General features: G+C 42.2%; 1 protein-coding gene and 1 long non-coding RNA gene across 2 annotated transcripts; one reads left to right on the forward strand and one right to left on the reverse strand.

The window, feature by feature from the left end:
- The first annotated feature begins 858 nt into the window (after window positions 1-858).
- LOC116441660 lies at window positions 859-5,147 on the forward strand. The gene is made up of 2 exons (XR_004239210.1): window positions 859-2,396; window positions 3,791-5,147. It is a non-coding gene; the product is annotated as an uncharacterized LOC116441660 (long non-coding RNA).
- CFAP36 (cilia and flagella associated protein 36) lies at window positions 4,403-15,996 on the reverse strand. Its single transcript, XM_032103796.1, has 10 exons — window positions 15,843-15,996; window positions 12,225-12,289; window positions 11,240-11,341; window positions 10,722-10,836; window positions 9,664-9,751; window positions 8,976-9,027; window positions 7,970-8,096; window positions 7,537-7,706; window positions 6,969-7,124; window positions 4,403-6,282 (listed from the first exon to the last, which is right to left on the reverse strand). Exons 1-10 carry the CDS (start codon window positions 15,955-15,957, stop codon window positions 6,196-6,198), a joined length of 1,077 nt encoding a protein of 358 aa, XP_031959687.1. The 5' UTR covers window positions 15,958-15,996; the 3' UTR covers window positions 4,403-6,195.
- Between the last annotated feature and the right edge of the window lie 2,532 nt (window positions 15,997-18,528).

Consider the following 18,528-nt stretch of genomic DNA (forward strand, 5'->3'; position numbering starts at 1 on the left):
GCAAAACCAAGAATGTCATGAATTTTTATAGTTCTAGGAAAGGACTGGCTGAAGTGGCATTAGATGTCCCGTTAAACACAAACCTGCAGTCCCAGGAGAAGGTGACACCCAGCACTGTCTGGCTGTCACCCCTTGGTGCTGGTTCCCAGTCTGCCCTCGTGAGCAGCCGTGTTCTCCTGCCTGGGCTCCTTCCACTGCCACTCTTTGGGGAAAGAACAGAACATCTACCAACGTGTACCAGTTACAAATGCTATTTTAATAAAAATTCCATGAAACTCGAATGGGTAGGTTTGTCTGTTTTCCTGGGAGTTGCTGTGGCAGTCAGGGAGGTGATGCCATGGGCACAGGGCAGCCTCTTTCCTCAATTTTTCACAGCCAAACGAGTAAAGGACTTTAAAAGATTTCTGCTACTCTGGCAGTGAATTGCTGGCAACAGCCTCAGCTTTCAAACTCAAGCAACTCCTTTTACTTAAAAGTTGCATTTATTGCAAACTGGGACCTGGGAACTGGGAAACTGCCCCAAAAGCCTGTAAAATGCTGTAACCTGGAGTTAATTTGTGGATGTCTTGGCTCCCGAGGTCCATTGGCTTTCTCAAAAACGAGGTGGTCAAGGGTGCACTTCCTTGTGAAGTCAGACTTTATTACACTGCGCTGCTGGAAAAGCCATTTGTTTATAAGGGGCTAAGGAAAGGAACCAAGTTCTGCACTGTTAAAATGGGGAAGTTAAAACGTTGAGCCCAGAGCTGTTGCCACAGGAATTCCTTTCCCAGCTCTCCATCTCTGCCTCTGCTCTGTGGGCTCAGGGCTGGAGCAGGGCTGTGCTCTGCAGGGATGGCACGGCCTCGCTGTGGGACAAAGTCGGGGAGTTTCCAGCACTCTGGAAAAGGAGTGTTCATGGTGTGTTTCAGTGTCATTTGAATAGGGAGTGACCAGGTACTGAGCTGCTTGTCTGAAAGTTCTATAAATCCCACTGTAAGATTGGAAATCCCTTCACTTACTGATGATTTATTCTAAAGCATCTTTCTGTTCTTGCCTGTGTAAGTGGTTCAGGTATGGGGAAAAAGAAGTATATTTAAATATATGCTGTGTAAGGCAGTGCTCATAAAATAGTTCCAAAGAAAGGTGATGTCCCTTACGACAGAACAAGTGATTTAATACATGTCTTCTGCAGGCATATATGGTAAGGGAATAGAGATTAATATGCAGTGCAGACCTGTTTCAGAAGCAATTCTTTTCTTGGTTTTATCTCAAACAGGACACACTGATTGTTTGGTCAGAAGCAGAGAACTATGATTTAGCACTGAGCTTTTAAGAAAAAGCTGGCTGTGATGAAACTGAGGAAAAAATCTGCCAGGTACAGGTAACATGAAACATCCCATTTTTATTCCAGGTATTTTAATGTCTTCTGTGACTTGATATATTTGTGCATCCTTTTTAAGCCTGCTTGTAAAGTAAGCGAGTATTTGTTGTTTTCTGTGGCTTTTCTATGCAAGATCTTAAACTGCCCCTGCTTAGAGCACCAGTTGTTGTTTTCATGATTAAATGTCAGGCTTTTGAAAAATCACTTTAATGGTGGGACTCAGGTGGTTGGTGTTCTGGGGCAGTTTGTGTGATTGTGTTTATTAAAAAGGGACTGCTGGAGCTCAATGTTTTAATTGTCCTTCTCTCAGCTGGCCTCAGGAAGTGGCTTGTTGGAGTGCAGTGGAAAAGCAAATGTGCTGAAGGCAAAAGGAGCTGGAGGTGTCAGGGAGAGACAAAGAGGTGGCAGCGCTGTGTGAGCCCCTAGCTGTCAGAGCAGATCTCAGTGACTCTCATGTTTTAGGGCTATTTTCATCTTTGTTGTTTTATTATGAAGCAGTTTAGATTTTACACTTGCAAAGCTGGGAGCAGCAAGGCAGTGGAGCTGCACCTGTGTGTCCTTAAAAGAAGCAGCACTTTCCCATGGGAATCATCACAACCTTCCCAGACTGTGACACGGCCCAGTGTAAAGCTGCGAAGTAAAGAACCAGAGAGCTCTGATTTCCAGCAGCTCCCTAGGGACAAACTGGGCAACTGAGATGTGTTGGTAATCTTTGCATGCACTAGGGTTTAACATCTGCTCAGGCAGTTCTGAAGTCCTGTTGCTGGAAGGAACCAATCCTAATAACCAGTCAGGAAGGAATAATACCGTTTTCTAGGAAGGTCCATAGGAGCCAGCACACAAACTCTGCCACAAATGTAGCTGTTTCATCCTTTCACAGAGTTTTCTGACCCAAATACACCTGTAATTACTTTTTCCTATGCAAAAGGTTTTCAAGGAATTCTGTGCCTTTTCCCTCCTGTTACCTCAGAACAGAGATGAAGTTTTCAAAACGTTGGCAAAGCTGGGAATTCTTCCAGCCCTTGAAATTGTAATGGTGAGTGAAACTTAAAGCTGATTTTAACCCAAGCAGAAGAGCCACAGCCGTTGAAGCAGTTTTGGCTCTGCTGAGCCCTCTGTGTCAGTTTTGCTGTGCTGGGAGTGGGAGTTGATTGGAGCATTCCCAATGCAGAGGCTGCCCCTGGCTCTGCAGTGCTCTGGGCATTTTTACTCCCTCTGTGTGAGCCTGTGGGCAGCACAGTCCTTGGGACAAGGGGTGTAAAAACTGGCAGCTGGATTGTTGTTGTGGTTGTTGCTGGCCCAGGGCCAGAGAAGTATTTTTAGATAATCTTGAACTGTTGGCTGGTTCTTCCCAAAAGATCCCGTAATCCTGTCATTAGCAGATTAATCTGTCCTAATCAGCAGTGGGAAAATGGAATGTCTTTCACTCCTGTGGTTGAAGCAGCTGTTGCTGCCCGACCATTGCACTCCCTGTTTGAGTGCTGTTGTTCCTCAGAAACATGAAATTCCAGGGAATTTCTGTGCTGCAGTAATAACCTGTGGACTGACCAAGGGACACGGACTGCAAGGAAAACATCAAGGTCCTGTAGATGTTCAGTGATTAGATCAGCCTTAATCCTATTATTCTGTTCCAGGACTAGCCCAGTCCAAACGTGTCCTGTTGTGTTACTCTGTCAGGCTGAGAAGTTGTTCTTTTCTCAGAGAAAATCACATCCATAAGGAAGTTACTCATTCCTGTTGCATGCAAATGAGCACAGAAAGTTGTGTACAAGGTCATGTGTCCACTTGGTCGTTTGGTACAAAATGAGTAAATTGTGGATAACAGGTACAGAAGATCAGTGTCTAAGATATTCTGGCAAGTAGCACGAGATGAATGTTTCCTGCCTGAATTAGGGCTGTTAAATCCACAGAAAGTCTTGTGTCCTTTCCAAAGGAGGGAAAGAGTGGGGAAAAGATGTTGCTGTTCTGTTGTTTTTCTGTAACCTTATTACTGTGGTTCTCATAGAAACTTTGTAATTAAATGTTCCCCAAACTTTTAACTCCATTTCTTTGCAGCTTTACTTGATAATAAACACCAAACTTGACTTATTCTGAAAAAGGAATCTCTTATTTATTAGGGAATGGATCATCTGCAGGTTAGACCTGCTGCCAGCCACAGCTATATTGTCAAATCTAGACGACCTTTGTCCGTTCATGGTCCAAGAATTTGTGATGCAAAAGGTCCAGCAGAGTGATCGTGGGAGTAAAAGTGGTTTGGAGTTTGTTGAATGTACCAGTCTTAGGGCAGCCAGGAAACAAACCAGCCAAATAAAATTTCTCTTTTCTATTTCATTTTAACGTTTGTTTTTTAAAAAATATATAAACATAGGGAATTCATACTCTTGTAGCTAATTGGTTTGTGTTTTGAGTAGTTTTGGGGTTTTTTTGCAGGATGCTTCTCATCACTGAGCTGATGCTGCTATCCTGATCCTGAATTTGGAGGACCTGATCAGTTAATGGATGTACTGTGCTCAATCCAGGGAATCTGCTGGCCACAGCTGATGTAAGAAAATACAAAGTCTACATTCTTGGTAGGCTGTTTCTTCTGTTACTTCTCCTGTTATTTACAACATGTATGTGTGTGCCAGTGTTGAATGAAGTGATTTTTCCTCTTAGGAGTCACAAATATTTACATTCCTGGATTTCTTTTACGTTTCCTGTGTTCCTGTTCTCATGGTACCACTTCTGGCCAGTGCTTCAGAAAACACATGTGAAAAAGGTAAGGATGATTTTTATTTCTTTTCCCCCTTTCAGGCCTGTGGTGTTGGGCAGTGATTTGGCAGTGCTGGTCCTGGGGATCAGCCTGTGATGCCCGCTGGGAATGTGCCTGTGGAAAAGTGCTATTGAAGAGTCCTGGGGCTGAGAAGAGGCTAAGCAGAGTACTGGTCTTGATGAATTCAAAACACACCTTTCTGGCCTTGTGTGAGTATGGAGCTGTTGTGATTTCCTTCTTCCAGGCTTGGTGTGCACTGTGTGGAAGGTGTTCCAGTGTACACTTGAACTTGGAATTTGTGTTAATGAGTGTGAATGAGATTTTAATGCTCTGGGTTTGGGGGTGCATCTTCCTCTGGGTAACAGCAGGTGTTTCAGTTCTTTCCATGAGAAGCAGATTGGAGCCCTTGCTCCAGTTCTTGAGTTTATTCTTCATACACATGGCTCTTCACTTTATGAGGATAATTGGCCTGAAAGATGAATTTTATTACCATTACACCATCCCAAAGAGGGAAACCTCTTTGAACCAGTTATCAGTGTTCTGTTGGATAACGGCACCTGGTACAACCTGCTCAACTCAGCTGTGTGAATTCATCAGTGGTGAGTTGAGCTCCAGCTCTGACACATCCGCGGCATCTCAGGTCCAAAGGCAAAATGCAGCTCTCCAAGATTGCAACATCCTGGTTAAAGAAGTCGCAAACAGCACTGGGACACTGCTGAGTCCATTGTCTGTTTCTGTGGGAAGCCTTATAAATATTTCTCGATCTCATCTCTTTTATTAAGGATAAATCTGATTGCTTCACATTTGTTCTTTACAACAGTGTTTTGCCTCTGAATGAGGAATCAGTTACTTTCCAAAGTGAGCTCAAAAGCTTTCTGAACTTCTGCCTGTGCCCATTTGAGGCTGAAACGCTGCTTTGTTCTTCTGCAGGAAGATATTAAGTCCCTTATTGCACACATAGTTGAAAACTTCTATAATGCACTTGAATCTATTGAATATGTTCAGACGTTCAAGGGACTGAAGACAAAATATGAGCAAGAAAAGGACCGACAAAGCCAGAAGCTGAACAGGTAGGCCCCGCTTTCTGTGCTCCGAGCCTGCCAGTGGCTGCCACTCTGCACGGCTGCTCCTTGCTTTTCTCTTTCCTAGAGGACAGCAGTATTCTAGTTCCCCCTGCACTTGTTTTACACTGTAAAGATGTTTTAACCTATGAATGCTGAGCTGTAAAACTCAGGAATTAAATGACTCTGTAAGTGTAGTAACATGTATTGTTTATAATTGTTGTTTTAATAAAAATTCCATGAAACTTGAAGGGGTGGGTTTGTCTCTTTTGTTGTGAGTTGCTGTGGCATGCCATGGCCAAAGGGTGACCACTCCTGGCTTCTTTTTGAGTCTGTGAAAGCCAAACGAGTAAAGGACTTTAAAAGATTTCTGCTACTCTGGCAGTGAATTGCTGGCAACAGCCTCAGCTTTCAAACTCAAGCAACTCCTTTTACTTAAAAGTTGCATTTATTGCAAACTGGGACCTGGGAACTGGGAAACTGCCCCAAAAGCCTGTAAAATGCTGTAACCTGGAGTTAATTTGTGGATGTCTTGGCTCCCGAGGTCCATTGGCTTTCTCAAAAACGAGGTGGTCAAGGGTGCACTTCCTTGTGAAGTCAGACTTTATTACACTGCGCTGCTGGAAAAGCCATTTGTTTATAAGGGGCTAAGGAAAGGAACCAAGTTCTGCGCTGTTAAAATGGGGAAGTTAAAACGTTGAGCCCAGAGCTGTTGCCACAGGAATTCCTTTCCCAGCTCTCCATCTCTGCCTCTGCTCTGTGGGCTCAGGGCTGGAGCAGGGCTGTGCTCTGCAGGGATGGCACGGCCTCGCTGCGGGACAAAGTCGGGGAGTTTCCAGCACTCTGGAAAAGGAGTGTTCATGGTGTGTTTCAGTGTCATTTGAATAGGGAGTGACCAGGTACTGAGCTGCTTGTCTGAAAGTTCTATAAATCCCACTGTAAGATTGGAAATCCCTTCACTTACTGACACTTTATTCTAAAACATCCTTCTGTTCTTGGGGTCAGCAATGAGCCTCTTAAAACTACCGCTTATTAATTACTTCTTCTTTTAGCTTTTCTGCAAGCATCTTCCTCTTCTGGAGCAGCCTTTGCTTCTCTTCTGACATTTCCTAAAAACAGAGTGAAAACAACACTGCAATGAGCAGCTTCCCTGGCAGATACCAGCCTCCACCATGGACCCTGCCCTCTCCCACTGCCCTGATCCTTGTTTTGGGAGCCCCAGCCTCAGTTTCAGCTCCTACTGAGCAATTGTCCTGAAGGCTCCCCAGTCACCAGAATTTGGGGCACCTTCTGAGCATAATACTCAGCAACTCTGAAAAATATGTGAGGCAATAGAAAGTCTTTGGGATTAAGTACATGCCCTTAAGTACTTGCTTTGTAAAGGAGAGTAATGATTTTTGGATTTGAAATAGAACAATCACTATATTGTTTCGTAATGTAAGAGGGTTTCAAGGTCTTCTAGTATTTTCCTTTTTTGAGAGAGTTTTCAAGCATTTGCAGAAGTAAAAGAAAATCCCTGAGATTTAAGGAGCCCAAACAGTAGGTCACAGACTAAGAGCAAACTGGCATTTTATCCATTCATAAACTGAAGTTAATCATGAGCATTTGATGATGCTGAAGCAAACCAATGCCAACTCCATCACTGAAACTTCCAGTGCAAAAAAAAACTTTCTGCAAAAGCAGTAACTTGGAAATACTTCCCTCCCCTTGTTGTTTTTAACCCATTCCCACTATTCAGCAGCAGCATGGACACCTGCACTGAAACCACCCGAGGGTTTATATGAAAGTCCTTCACCTCTTTGGGAGGTGATTCCTCCTCTTTCTGGTCAGTGTTTGATGGTGGTGGTAGATTATTTTTTGACTCTTTCTTTGTAGCCAGCAGCAGGTCTCGTTTTTTCTTTAGGTAATCCTCACGTTGCTTCAGCTGCTGCTTTTCAGTTTCTGATAAATTCTGGAGAAAAAAATTAAAATTTCAATTTTTTTTTTTGTATCAATGTCCTGTGTGAGAAAAGCACATTTACATCCTATCTGCCTCCAAAATTACCAGGTGAAAACAAATCCGAGTTGAGGCTTCAAGTCAGAGCTGTCTCCTAAGAAACTACCAAAGGACTGAATGCTGAATTCTACTCTGAAACCAGAAATCATGAGCTGAACTTTTGCTAATTAAACTCTGAATAACATGAAAGAGTGTTTACATGTTGGTTTAAAAAAAACCCCCAAAATAACCCAAACCCACCTGATTACAGTAACAGAAAATCTGTATTTCAATATAATACTATTTTATATATATATTCTACATGTAATCTCTCTTTTTGCATTCTAGTTCTATATTTGGCTTTTTTTCTTATTTGTTTTTAACTTACAGGTCCTTTCACCCCAGCTTTTTGCACTGTGTTCTCTGAACCTTTCCCAGCAGACCTTTTCTTAGTGTCTTCTTTCCCCTTGGTACAAGAGGGCTGAGGTAAGTTATCAGTTCCTTTTTGTACTGGGCAAACTGGTTTTGGGTCTTCTTTTGTAGATTTATGAGATCCCTCTAATTTGACACAAAAAACAATTAGAAAGAATAGAAATCCATCAGATAAAAATAGTAAAACAGAAGTTGAAATATCATGGAACAGTAAAACATCCCATGTTGGAAGGCATTCCTGCAGGGCACCTTGTGCAAACACACTTTACTCACAGCTTTATCCAGTCAAGTTCTTAAAATCTTGATACCAGTGGATTCCTGGATAATTTAACACCAGCATCACGTTGCCCACTCAGCATTGTTCTCCCCCCCCCCCCCCCCAAAATTACCTAATGGGCATTTTGGAGTTTCTTCAGAATCCTCAGCTCCCTCAGTGGATTCCTTAACTTTTACAGCTTCTCTCAGATCTCCTGGAAAATTGTGGGTAACATCTGGAGCTTTGAGTTTAGCATGTGCCTTGAATTAGAAAACAAATAAACCCAAGTGTTACACTTCCTGGCACTGTACCTCAGGCACTGAACTGTCCACACAAAGGAATCTCCCAAAAGAACTTCCAGTTAAAATTGTGTTGTTTACACTACAGACAATGCAGCCGATCTCTCAGAATTTCTGCCCAGGAAAGGTCTATGCTGTTCATGAGTTACATAATTCATGTTAGAAGCCCCCAGCATTCATTAAAATATGAAATTGTTTTGTGTTAAAACACTCTTTTAACAAAAAACATATCACTGAGCACTAACTATCGTCTTCTCTGGCCAGGGGAACTCGACTGGGGCCTCTGCAGTCTGGCTTGTTTATCAAGAATATTGATACTCTTGGTGGTCTGTAGAGATTTGGATAACCTGCCTGTTTTCCCAGTCAAGAGGAGGTTTATTGCCATGATTCCTCAATTTGGCCAGTCCCCATTTACATTCAGTTTCCTTTCTCCGTGGTTTACTCTGATGGACACCAAGGGATGCTCTCTGGGAGAGGATTTCTGGGTCCTGGTGATTAGTTCTGTATTGTGAACGCTTAATGAATAGCGACACTGTCTATAGAGTGATCCTGAAGGTAATTCCTGCAGGATTATGAGTGCTGTCATCTCCAAGCAGCTTACACTTGGAAGTGTCTTTGATCCTGACAATATTAGTAATTCAGCTGCCCTCTGGATCTGAAAGGTTGACACCCGTTACCAGGATTTCAGGATTCAGGTGCTGAGCAGGGAATATGCTTCTTGTGGGATACGTGCATTGATGGAACACACGGCCTGGAAGGGATTCAGGCACAGCCAGGACAGGAGTATCAGGGGATTTCTTAATCATCCCCATAACTCCCATGCAAAGGTAAGATACTCACTTCTTCAGTCCTCTTTCTCTCTTGCTCTATTTCATATTCTTCCTTAGATTTTCTGCAACAAGAAACATGAGTAAATACTCAAAACTCCTTTAGTGTTAGTGATTTTCAGGGAAATTTAACACTGCTTAAATATTTGAAGACTATCAAAGCAATTACAAGGTAATGTGAATTTGTCAGTATCCAAAATATTTCCACAACTTAAGTCTTAGTAGAAACAAATAATTGGGATAAACACACAAGAGGCCACTGTCCTCAACTGTCTTTGTGCAAAAATAATTGTGTAAGAATTTCCAGGGCTTATCTATCCCTTTATTTCATTTGCTAATTTAAAGACAGGAAGGGAGGTATTTCCAGAATACAGAGGGGAAAATAGCACTATCTAACATAACCTGGATGGATTCATCTGCTATTCTTTATGTGTCTGTGAACTGGGAGTGGGGGAGAATCTGCAGAAGTTGTATTGATCTCATGCATCTCAGATCACAGCAACAGTTCTCACGCACTATTTCGATATTCCTGAGCACACCCACTGTGCAGCACCACCCATTTTCCCTCAGGTGGGACGTTGACAAGAATATTCCTGTCATCTGTAAGATGAAGGCAGTTTCCTGGAAAAGGCTGGAAGAATTAGTTCCTACAGACCTTTATTTTAAAATAATGTACAAAGTGGGACTGATGGATTTCTTACCTTAGAACCTCCCTGAGTATTTTCATTTCTTCCTGTTCAATTTCACTGAATACATCAGAACCCTCTGTCAAACACTCAGGCAACACGCCTGGAAAAAGCCAGCAAGATTTATGCATTATTCTAAAGAAAATGATTTTGAGCTCCAATGGGCAGAGAAGAAAATTAAAAAAACCCCAAACCCAAACACAAGAAAATCACATTCACAAAACCAAAGCTATGTAATTCTTCCTCTGAAACTGTTTCTACAAAGGTCCTAGATCCTAGAGGAAAAAATCCTAAATCCTGGTAGGAAAAAGGCAAAGATTTCTAGCAATTAAAGTTTTGACATCTAAGGTTAAGGCCAAACTCTGCCTTGACCATGACGTGGCATTTCCTGCAGGCTGCAATTCAGTCATGGCCACCTGAACCATGCCAAATTTAGTTGTTATATGAAAGGTGAAATTTAAACATTATTCTCTGAAAAACACACATACAGTAATAAGGTAAAACAAAATAGTGAAACTAAAGACATGGAAGAAAGGAGTGGGATTAAAATCCTTTCAGAAGCATCACCAGAGCAGCAAAGTTGGGTGTGGATTATTTTCTCCTTATCTTCTTTCTCATGCATGTATTAGCATCATGAAGGCCTTAACTTGTGCTTTCTTATATGGATTTTTCAGTGTGAATTGCAGAGTAAGCACAGCAGACACTAGAACATCCTTGCCATGCAAGGAGCAGAATTCCAATTGATATTGCCACATTTGAGGAACTGCTCTAACTGCTTTAACTCAGAATTGTCACCAAAATTCTGCAGCAGAAAACTCAGTCAAGTTTCACAGAGAAATTTAGACAAACAGACCTGAAAAATCTGTTAACTTTAAAATACAGAGAGCTGTCACTGAGAGTGCAAGCCAAGGACTAAGTAATGAAATCCCTGTCCCAGTAACATCAACTGGATGTTTTCCAGTAACTTGAACTGGAACAGAACCAGCATTCCACACTCATTTATGAATGGCTTAAAGAGTCATCGAAAGAACACTAAAAACCTGCAGTGAACCCCTACATTCACCACTTCTCACCATTTCTTTCTTTGATGATTCGAATTGCTTGCAGTTGCATTTCAATATTTTTCTGTACCATCATTTTTTTAAACAGTCTAAAATCTTCTGCTGCCAACACTGTTTGCAGAATGGCCTGTGGGAGGAAAGGTATGCACAAAATTAAACCCCCACAGAAATCCTAACCAGCTCAGTCTGTTTGAAATTAGCTTGATTTTTCAATTCTGAGCAGCATGTTTTTAATAATTACATTTCATTCTCCTATCTGTCTATTTTTCCAGATATACAAGAAGAGCTCACGGTCAGGAAAATAACTTGGTGGGTTATGTTTTTAGATCAACATGCCTACAATAACATTATGACAATATTATAATATTATGACAAAACTGGGTTTCCCAGTGTAAGTTTACAGCTGCGGCTGAATTGAAAATTACAGTTTTGCCATGAAAGCTTTCCCAAGTTTCATCTCCTGCCAGCTGTGTAAGTGAAAGCATAAAGATAAGAATTAAATCCAGACATTCCTTAATGAAGGCAAATACCTGTGAGGTGTGAGTCTTTGCAAGAGGAGAAGAAAAAGCTTCTTGAAATTTCTCCTCATTAATTCCAACTTCTTTAAGGTAGTCCTCTAGTAATCTCTCCACCTGTAAAACAATACAAGCCTTACCTTCTAAGGTTTTTCCCTGAGAATCATAGGAATTTTTGTCATGGTTGTCTGTTCTTTTCTGTTGTGGTTTTTAAACTCAAAGGAAAATCATTACAATAGCATAACTGATTTTTCTGAACTCAGGCTTCATTTGCTTTCATGAACTGTTCAAAATGAGCATTTTTATTGCTAAATTTGATTACTCCTTAATGTATCTTCTCCAGTTTCCAGGATTCTCACTCGTGTACCTTTCCCCCAGACTCCTGGCTAGTATTCCTCATGGGTTTTTGATCTAAGTAAAAGACTTTTTGCCAGTCTGTGCCTGAAAGGGGTCAGAGCAGAAATGAATGTTGGTTTGTATTTATTCAATCAAAGGTTTTTAATATCATGTATTTCCCAGCCTCATTACAGAAAGAGTGTGTTAGAAACCTGCATGTATTGTTTTATAGGTATTTAAGCTCCAAAAATCTCCTGTAGTTTTTCCTGATAATTGAAAAATAATTCAAAAGATTTCCCAGAGTCATTAGTGAACAAAATACCAGTTGTGAGTGTTCTCAGGCATCCTGCTGTTTGTCATTTTAACTTGACAGAAAATAACATTATCAAGCTTACAAATACAGTCTTGAAGGTAGTGGATATATTAATTTTAATGAAAAATATGTAAAACAGCCTAAGAGCTATGACTGTGTTACAGTTTCTTTTCGGTGTACCTGGTCTTTAGGCATAAAAATGCCTATGACAACTACAACTCACAGGATTTCTAAGTAACACTTGGAAAAATTCTAAATAACAAAGATAACCCGATCAGAAGTTCATCTAAATACTCAACATTTTAAATTGTTTTGCTTAGAAATTTACCATCAATAGTGAATAATGCTCACCAGAGCTTGGTACTCCTGATAAATTTCTGTGTAAGACAACTTGCTTTCTTCTTCATCATCAAAAACTGGGGAGGGGGGAAAGAAAAAACATTTTGCAGTCAGTGTACAAACCACCACAAATTAATTTATGCCCTAAATAGCAAGATTAACCTTTACAGGGTAATATATTTAATCACATGAAAACATAGGCCATGGTTATAAGAGTCCTGTGTTTTTCCAGACACTCAGGCTAAGTGTGTGCTTTTGGTAAGTGAAAGTAATAAAGCTGCATAATTTAATATTGGGAAAATCTTCATAATAGACTTGTAAGCAAGTTGAGGATTCAGCAGATACATTCACTACAAAGTAAGTTTTAATACAATAATTACCCCATGAACCTGTGTAAGGTTGTTCCAAGGTAGCAGATGACACATCAAGCAGGAAATTTCGCACTCTCCATGTATTTACATGGAAGATGTTATTTATTAATGACTTAAACCACTTCTTAAAAAATGTCATTCATGTAGTGAGAAGCCAAGGTGATGCAGGAAAATGAGTCCCTGTCTGCATAAAACCAGATAAACCCGAAGAGGAAATGTGGTGCAGTTAAATTATATTTTAATTATATCTCTCCTGATTTAGGAAGAATGGACATTCCTATACTATAGGCCATATTAATAATATTCATGTTAATTCATATTAAAATCCCTGACTGGAACTACTCAAGCAAATGATCTCGATGCTGCAGGATAGGTAGAAGAAGCAGAAAATCAGAGAAACTGAAAACTAAGGTTTGAAGGGGTTCATTTACATTTTTTTCATGCCAACAACGAAGAGAGGTAATGTAAAACCTGGCAATTAAAGCGGAGGCTTAGAAATAAGTCTGCCTCAATCCCCTTCAAGATTAGCCACTTGGACAAGTCACTTCCCAGGAACATCCTTTGAAGTCATTTGAAAAATGGGAATTCCGCTTCAATTGGTGGATGAGCGTGATTTATTCTTCATGTGTACGTGACATCTCTGATGGTGGTGCTGCTCATGGAATCAGTGTAAATACAAATTTAGAGTGACTTTTTGAAGGCATCCAATATCTTTCCCAGCTGTGACAGCTCCAAGGCCACGTCACTCCGAACCTGGACGCAGCGTGAGCTGAGGTGGCACTTCCTAGAGTAGGAGGTACTTGCATCACTTTCTAACACCTCACAGCAGTGCAATGATAGAAATCCAATGACACAGTTCAGGTCCCCCAAAAGCAGAGGAAAATCTGCTTTTTAATCATAATTTGGAAAACCAACATTGCTTGTGGGTTTTGCACAAGGCAAAATTTTTTACGAAGAAATTAAAAGGTTAACAAATACCTAGGATTAAATTCACCTGGTAGGAAAAGTATTATAACCATCAGTCCTATGGCAATCACCGTATTACCAAGCTCAAGAGGGTGAAGACACTTTACAGCCTCTGTTGTCTCCTCCTGCCTGGGGATCCCTCACAGCTCTTGCAGACCCCAACTTTCACCTTGGTTTCTCTGTTCCCTTTTTCCCACCCTTCCTGCCCTGGGGATCCCAAGCAGGGGTGACACAGGGATGTCACCCTTCAGTGACAGCTGGCCTGGCACTGCCAAGGGGATGTTCCTCTTCCTCCTCCCACGGCTGCAGAGCAGAGCAGGAAGCCGGCACACACCGTGCTCTGTCCCCGGGCTCGGGACACAACGGGATGAGGTTCAGTGCCAAGGAAAGCAAGCTGCAGTCAGCATCTCCTCCCAGCTAAGTGGCTTTAAGAAGTACTTGGAACAGAGGCCTTGGATTTTCTTGAGTCAGGGCTCCTGAATCACACAGTCATTATTCCTTAAGGTTTTGGCACAGTCTTTGGTCGCCCAACAGGAATGAAGAGCTGAAGAACCATGGTATCAAGACAAGCCAGGGGACACAGATGTCATTATTTTCCTATTAAAACTGAAAATCTTGGCTAGCACCCCTCAAATGGGATGATACACACCCGTCAATGTGTTAATTTCAGTTTGATGTAAAAGGAAATTAATCAAGCTATAAAAAATTAATCACGTTCTCAGAAAGAGGGAGAGAGAGAAAGCAAACGCTTACTAACAGATAGAAAACCATTGCAATAAGTTTACAAGTTGAAGTGCAAGGACTTGGCCTAAGTAACTACAGTTCTAAAGTCCTTACATACCGATTACCAAAATCCAAATTGTATTTTCAAGGAATCACAAATTATTGTCAGTTACTCAGACTGTTGCTGATTTGCTTGTCCAGCCCAAAGATTAAATGTTTGGGGAAATGCCGAAGACTCTGTCCTGACGAAGTGTATCAGTACAAACCCAGCAATGGAATCAGCACAGCAGGAAGTGACCATCATGAGAGCCTGCCTCACACTATGTGGAAATTTACAGCGGTTCCACAAATCTTCTTACTGCCAGTAAATTCCCCTCAACCTTCTGAGGAGAAGGGATCATTGCTCCTGAGAGGGATAAATCAATTCCCTCGATACCTAAACCTAGACCCTTTGCATGATAACCAGAATGTTTGGCCCACCCCAAGTTTAGGCAGACTTTCCAGGAGAAAACTTCCAGTCTAGGTTTCTCTAACCCTTCCTAGCTGTGAAGGCTCCAGGAGCTTTCCCTTCCTCTTTTCCCAGTTTTAAGCGGGAAAGACGTACGGACTCACAACAATCGTGCCTCATGCAAAGTTTGGGGCAGTAGAAATGATTCAGGGAGAAACTGAGAAGCAATTTTTTTTCAAGAATCACGAACAAAAGCTGCCTTTCTTTTCCAAAGGGCTTAGGCACTGCTTTCAGACCTGCCCAAATTGTCATTACTGTGCTACCAGAAGGATCCAGGTGGTTTTTGGCAGCAGAAATTGTAAGCAGCAGAAATAATTTAGCCAAATCTCTACATCAGAAAGTCTATTTCCTCCTTCCCTCTTTGCAGACACAAACCTGCACAGGTCTCCCTCCCCTGGCTACAGGGCAATCCCAGCCCCCCTCACTGCCGGTACTTCTACTTTACCCAGGCTACTATATGTCCCAAATTATGCCTTGATTGTCTCAAGAATAGGAAGGAAGAAGTGGAAGTTTTAACTGGAGTTACTTCCGACCTAAACTCACACACAGGATCACCTACAAAACATCCCCGGTAACCACTGACAGTGCTGACCATCATTTTTTGCGAGGTCCTAAAACTTAGGGGTTTTCACCTCTTAATGGACACCATTCCTGATAATTGCAGGAATTTAACTTTGGGCCTTCTCCTCCTCTGTCCCACGGACCGGATGGCGCTTTCGGTTGCCCTGCCCAGTTTCCTAAGGAAAACTCCTGCCTCTGGGAGAGCTTTGCAGGCCGTGCCGGGGTCCGAGGCGCCGCAGGGTGCAGCGCTCGCTCGGTGTCAGCGGTAAGATCATGCCATAATCCCAGGACGAGCTAATGGATACAAATGGCACGTCCTGACGCACGGCTCGCGCAGGGAACACCGCGGCCCCGGGGAGCGCCCGGCGGGAGCGCGGCCGGAGGGGCCGAGTGCGCGCTCCTGCACAACCCCGGGGGCCGGAGAGACGCCCCGCACACGGGACAGGCGCCCGGCGGTGGGCTCGGGGGGCCCACCCTGCCCTGCCCAGCGTCCCTGCTCACCCTCGCAGTTGTGCTCCATGAACTCCAGGATGGGGATGGACCAGGCGGGCCCCCGCAGGAAGCCGGCGATGGTGTCCATCACCCACTCCACGTCGTCCTCCTCCTCGGCCGCCATGGCCGGCGCCGCGGCCGCTATGGCAACCGGCGTCACGGGGCGGGACCTGCGGGCCGGGATCCGCCTTCACGGCATTCCCGGGAATCGCGGCACGGTGGGAAGCAGGCCTGTGGAATGGGGCCAGCGGGTGTACCTAGCGCGGGAGGAGCGGGTGGGGAGCGGTGGGAGTTCGGCTGGCAGCAGCCCGCAGCATCCCCGGCCGCCTGGCGCGCGAGTCCTCCACAGCACTGGAAAGAGAAGGAATTAGTAACTACGGTGCTTGGTAGTCACCAGCGCTGAGGGTAACGGAGCACGGGAACAGGAGGTTCAACCAGGCTGCGGCTTCCCCGTGCTTGGGGATAGCCGGAATATGAGGGACACGGCCCTGAGAAGCCGCGTTGCAGTGGCCCTGTGCCCTCCGGAGATCCCCAATTGTTACAACGCCTCTCTCACTCAGTTTCACAGTACAGTCCAGGTTGGGCTTATATATTTAAATTTTATAAAAAATTATCCCAGACGATGGAAAATTCCTGTTATCCCTTATTTTATCACGTGCAGAATGCAGTGACATTGTGGAGCAAACAAGAACACACGTGTTCTTTGTTAGCTGTTGAAGTTGGTGCTCTAATTCTAATTAAAATGTTAATCACTCATCGGGCCTTCATAAGAACACGGATAATTTGTAACTTAGTAATACTGTAAATACCCTACAGTGCTAGAATTGGGAAATAATTTACAAGGCAATAGGTGGGAAAGTTTACATTAACACTTAATTATTTGGGTATTTCTTAGGGCTGCTGGTTGTGGCACGTTCCTTTTCTCCACTAAAATTAAGGTAATTTCTCTCACTGTCCTCGTCTCTTACACTGCTGACAAACTGAAAAGTTTTTCCAATGTTTCAATGTATGTTCTTCCCAATACTGGATGATTGCTTGCCTTACTGGTGCATGTCACTGGTAAGTTAAAAAAAAAAAAAACCAACAAAAAGCCCAACCCAAAAATAACCTCTTCATCCTTTTAAAAATATTTTAATGACCACAAACAGTGGCAGTTCCAGTTTGTTACATCAGGCTTTAGCTTGCTCAAGAAAAACTCTTGTAGCCATTAATGAGATTTCACAAAAAGCACAAAGTTTCAGTGCTGGGTGAAGGCTAATTTCTTTTATCACTAATTTTTCTCAAAGGTAACAGTTCTATGCTCTCAGAACTGCAGAGAAGTACCTGATCACCATTTAAATAAGAATCTGCACTAGAAAAACTTCAAATTTTCCTTTTGCAAGCCACTTTTTTTCACCATCAGCACTTCCATTTCTACAGCCAGTTTTGTGGTCTGAGAGCATCAATAGTATGACAGGATATTCACTTCCTATTTGTTGCATCAAAAGTTAAAGCATTTCATCACAGTTACAAGAAAAAGTTGCTGCAGTAATGACTATGAGGAAATCTGTCCACTGTAATCAAATCCATTTTATCACCTCACAGGAAACTGCCTGATGTTATCGTGTTCTGTCCGTGGATGCCAGGGGGAACACTGGAGCTGGGGTTTTAGCTGTTAGTAATAGAAAAGATAGAGCAGGAAATGCTCCCTGTCTTAGTTACAAAAAGCATTTATTGCTTAATTTTCTGTCTTCTCTGAGCAAGTTGCTACTTCAGACATTTTGACATATATACACACACACTAACAGGCAAATTTTGTCAAGCCTTTCCAGTCTCCGTGTTCCACTGAATTCTTTATGTCAGAACCCAACTCTCTTCACATCCAGTGCACAATAATAAAGAAGTTTGAAATTCCAGAATCTTGAGAATATCTGGCTTCTTTCTGGTGAATGCCATTTTTGATTTGCTAAATTTATAAATTTCTTTATCTATGTATAAGTAAAGAGGCAAGAAGTGAGGCAGATGAGCTTTTTAGCTATTCCCAAAGGTAGTTTTTACATAGCTTTAAATTTCTTCAGTGTGGATAATTTTGTAGATTTTGAGCAATTTAAAGGACATTGCAAAAGTGCAATTCCCAGATTAACTGTTAAACAGTATTATTTTTAATTACTCTTTTGCTTAGGCTTTAACTCTCCCATCCACCTAATTTGTCTTGCTACTGCAACAGCTATAAATATTTTTACCTTAGTAAACTTAACACTTCTTTTCCAGTTTGTTTTTATAAGTTTTAGTTTGGGAGGGATTTTTAAAAATAAATCTGACCTCAAGGAGAACGCTGAGCTCAAGCTTCTGAGAACCTGTGGTGCAAAGACCTTTCCTTTCAGTCCAATAGAAAGAATTAAACGTGACTTCTGTATAAAAGATTGAAAGTTAAAATACTAATCGGTTTGGGTTTATTGGCAATCATTTAGTGTGGAGATTTTTTGGTTAAATATGTTATACTTCAGGGACTTCACTGTACTTTAGTCAAAGCTAAAATAGAAGAGAAATTGGTTCTGAGCATGCAGACACGTTGAAGAAGTGCTTAAAAGTCAAGTAAGGAATTGTGAGTTATCTTCATTTTCCTCCCCTTTGGGATATTGAGCTCCTGCAGGAACTTCTAAAGATCTTCCTATTTAGGTCATTTTCTTTCACTTTATAAAGCTGTTCTTTTCTC

This window comes from Corvus moneduloides, chromosome 3, assembly GCF_009650955.1.
Source record: "Corvus moneduloides isolate bCorMon1 chromosome 3, bCorMon1.pri, whole genome shotgun sequence".
Lineage (NCBI taxonomy): Eukaryota > Metazoa > Chordata > Aves > Passeriformes > Corvidae > Corvus > Corvus moneduloides.

Excerpts from the sequence above, each read along its gene's own strand:
- CFAP36 (XM_032103796.1), bottom strand. The coding sequence starts at position 15,957 with ATGGCGGCCGAGGAGGAGGACGACGTGGAGTGGGTGATGGACACCATC. Across the intron at positions 11,342-12,224 it reads ATCAGGAGTACCAAGCTCTG|GTGGAGAGATTACTAGAGGA; the intron begins GTGAGCATTATT and ends ATTGTTTTACAG. Across the intron at positions 7,125-7,536 it reads AAGCTGGGGTGAAAGGACCT|AATTTATCAGAAACTGAAAA; the intron begins GTAAGTTAAAAA and ends TTTTTTCTCCAG.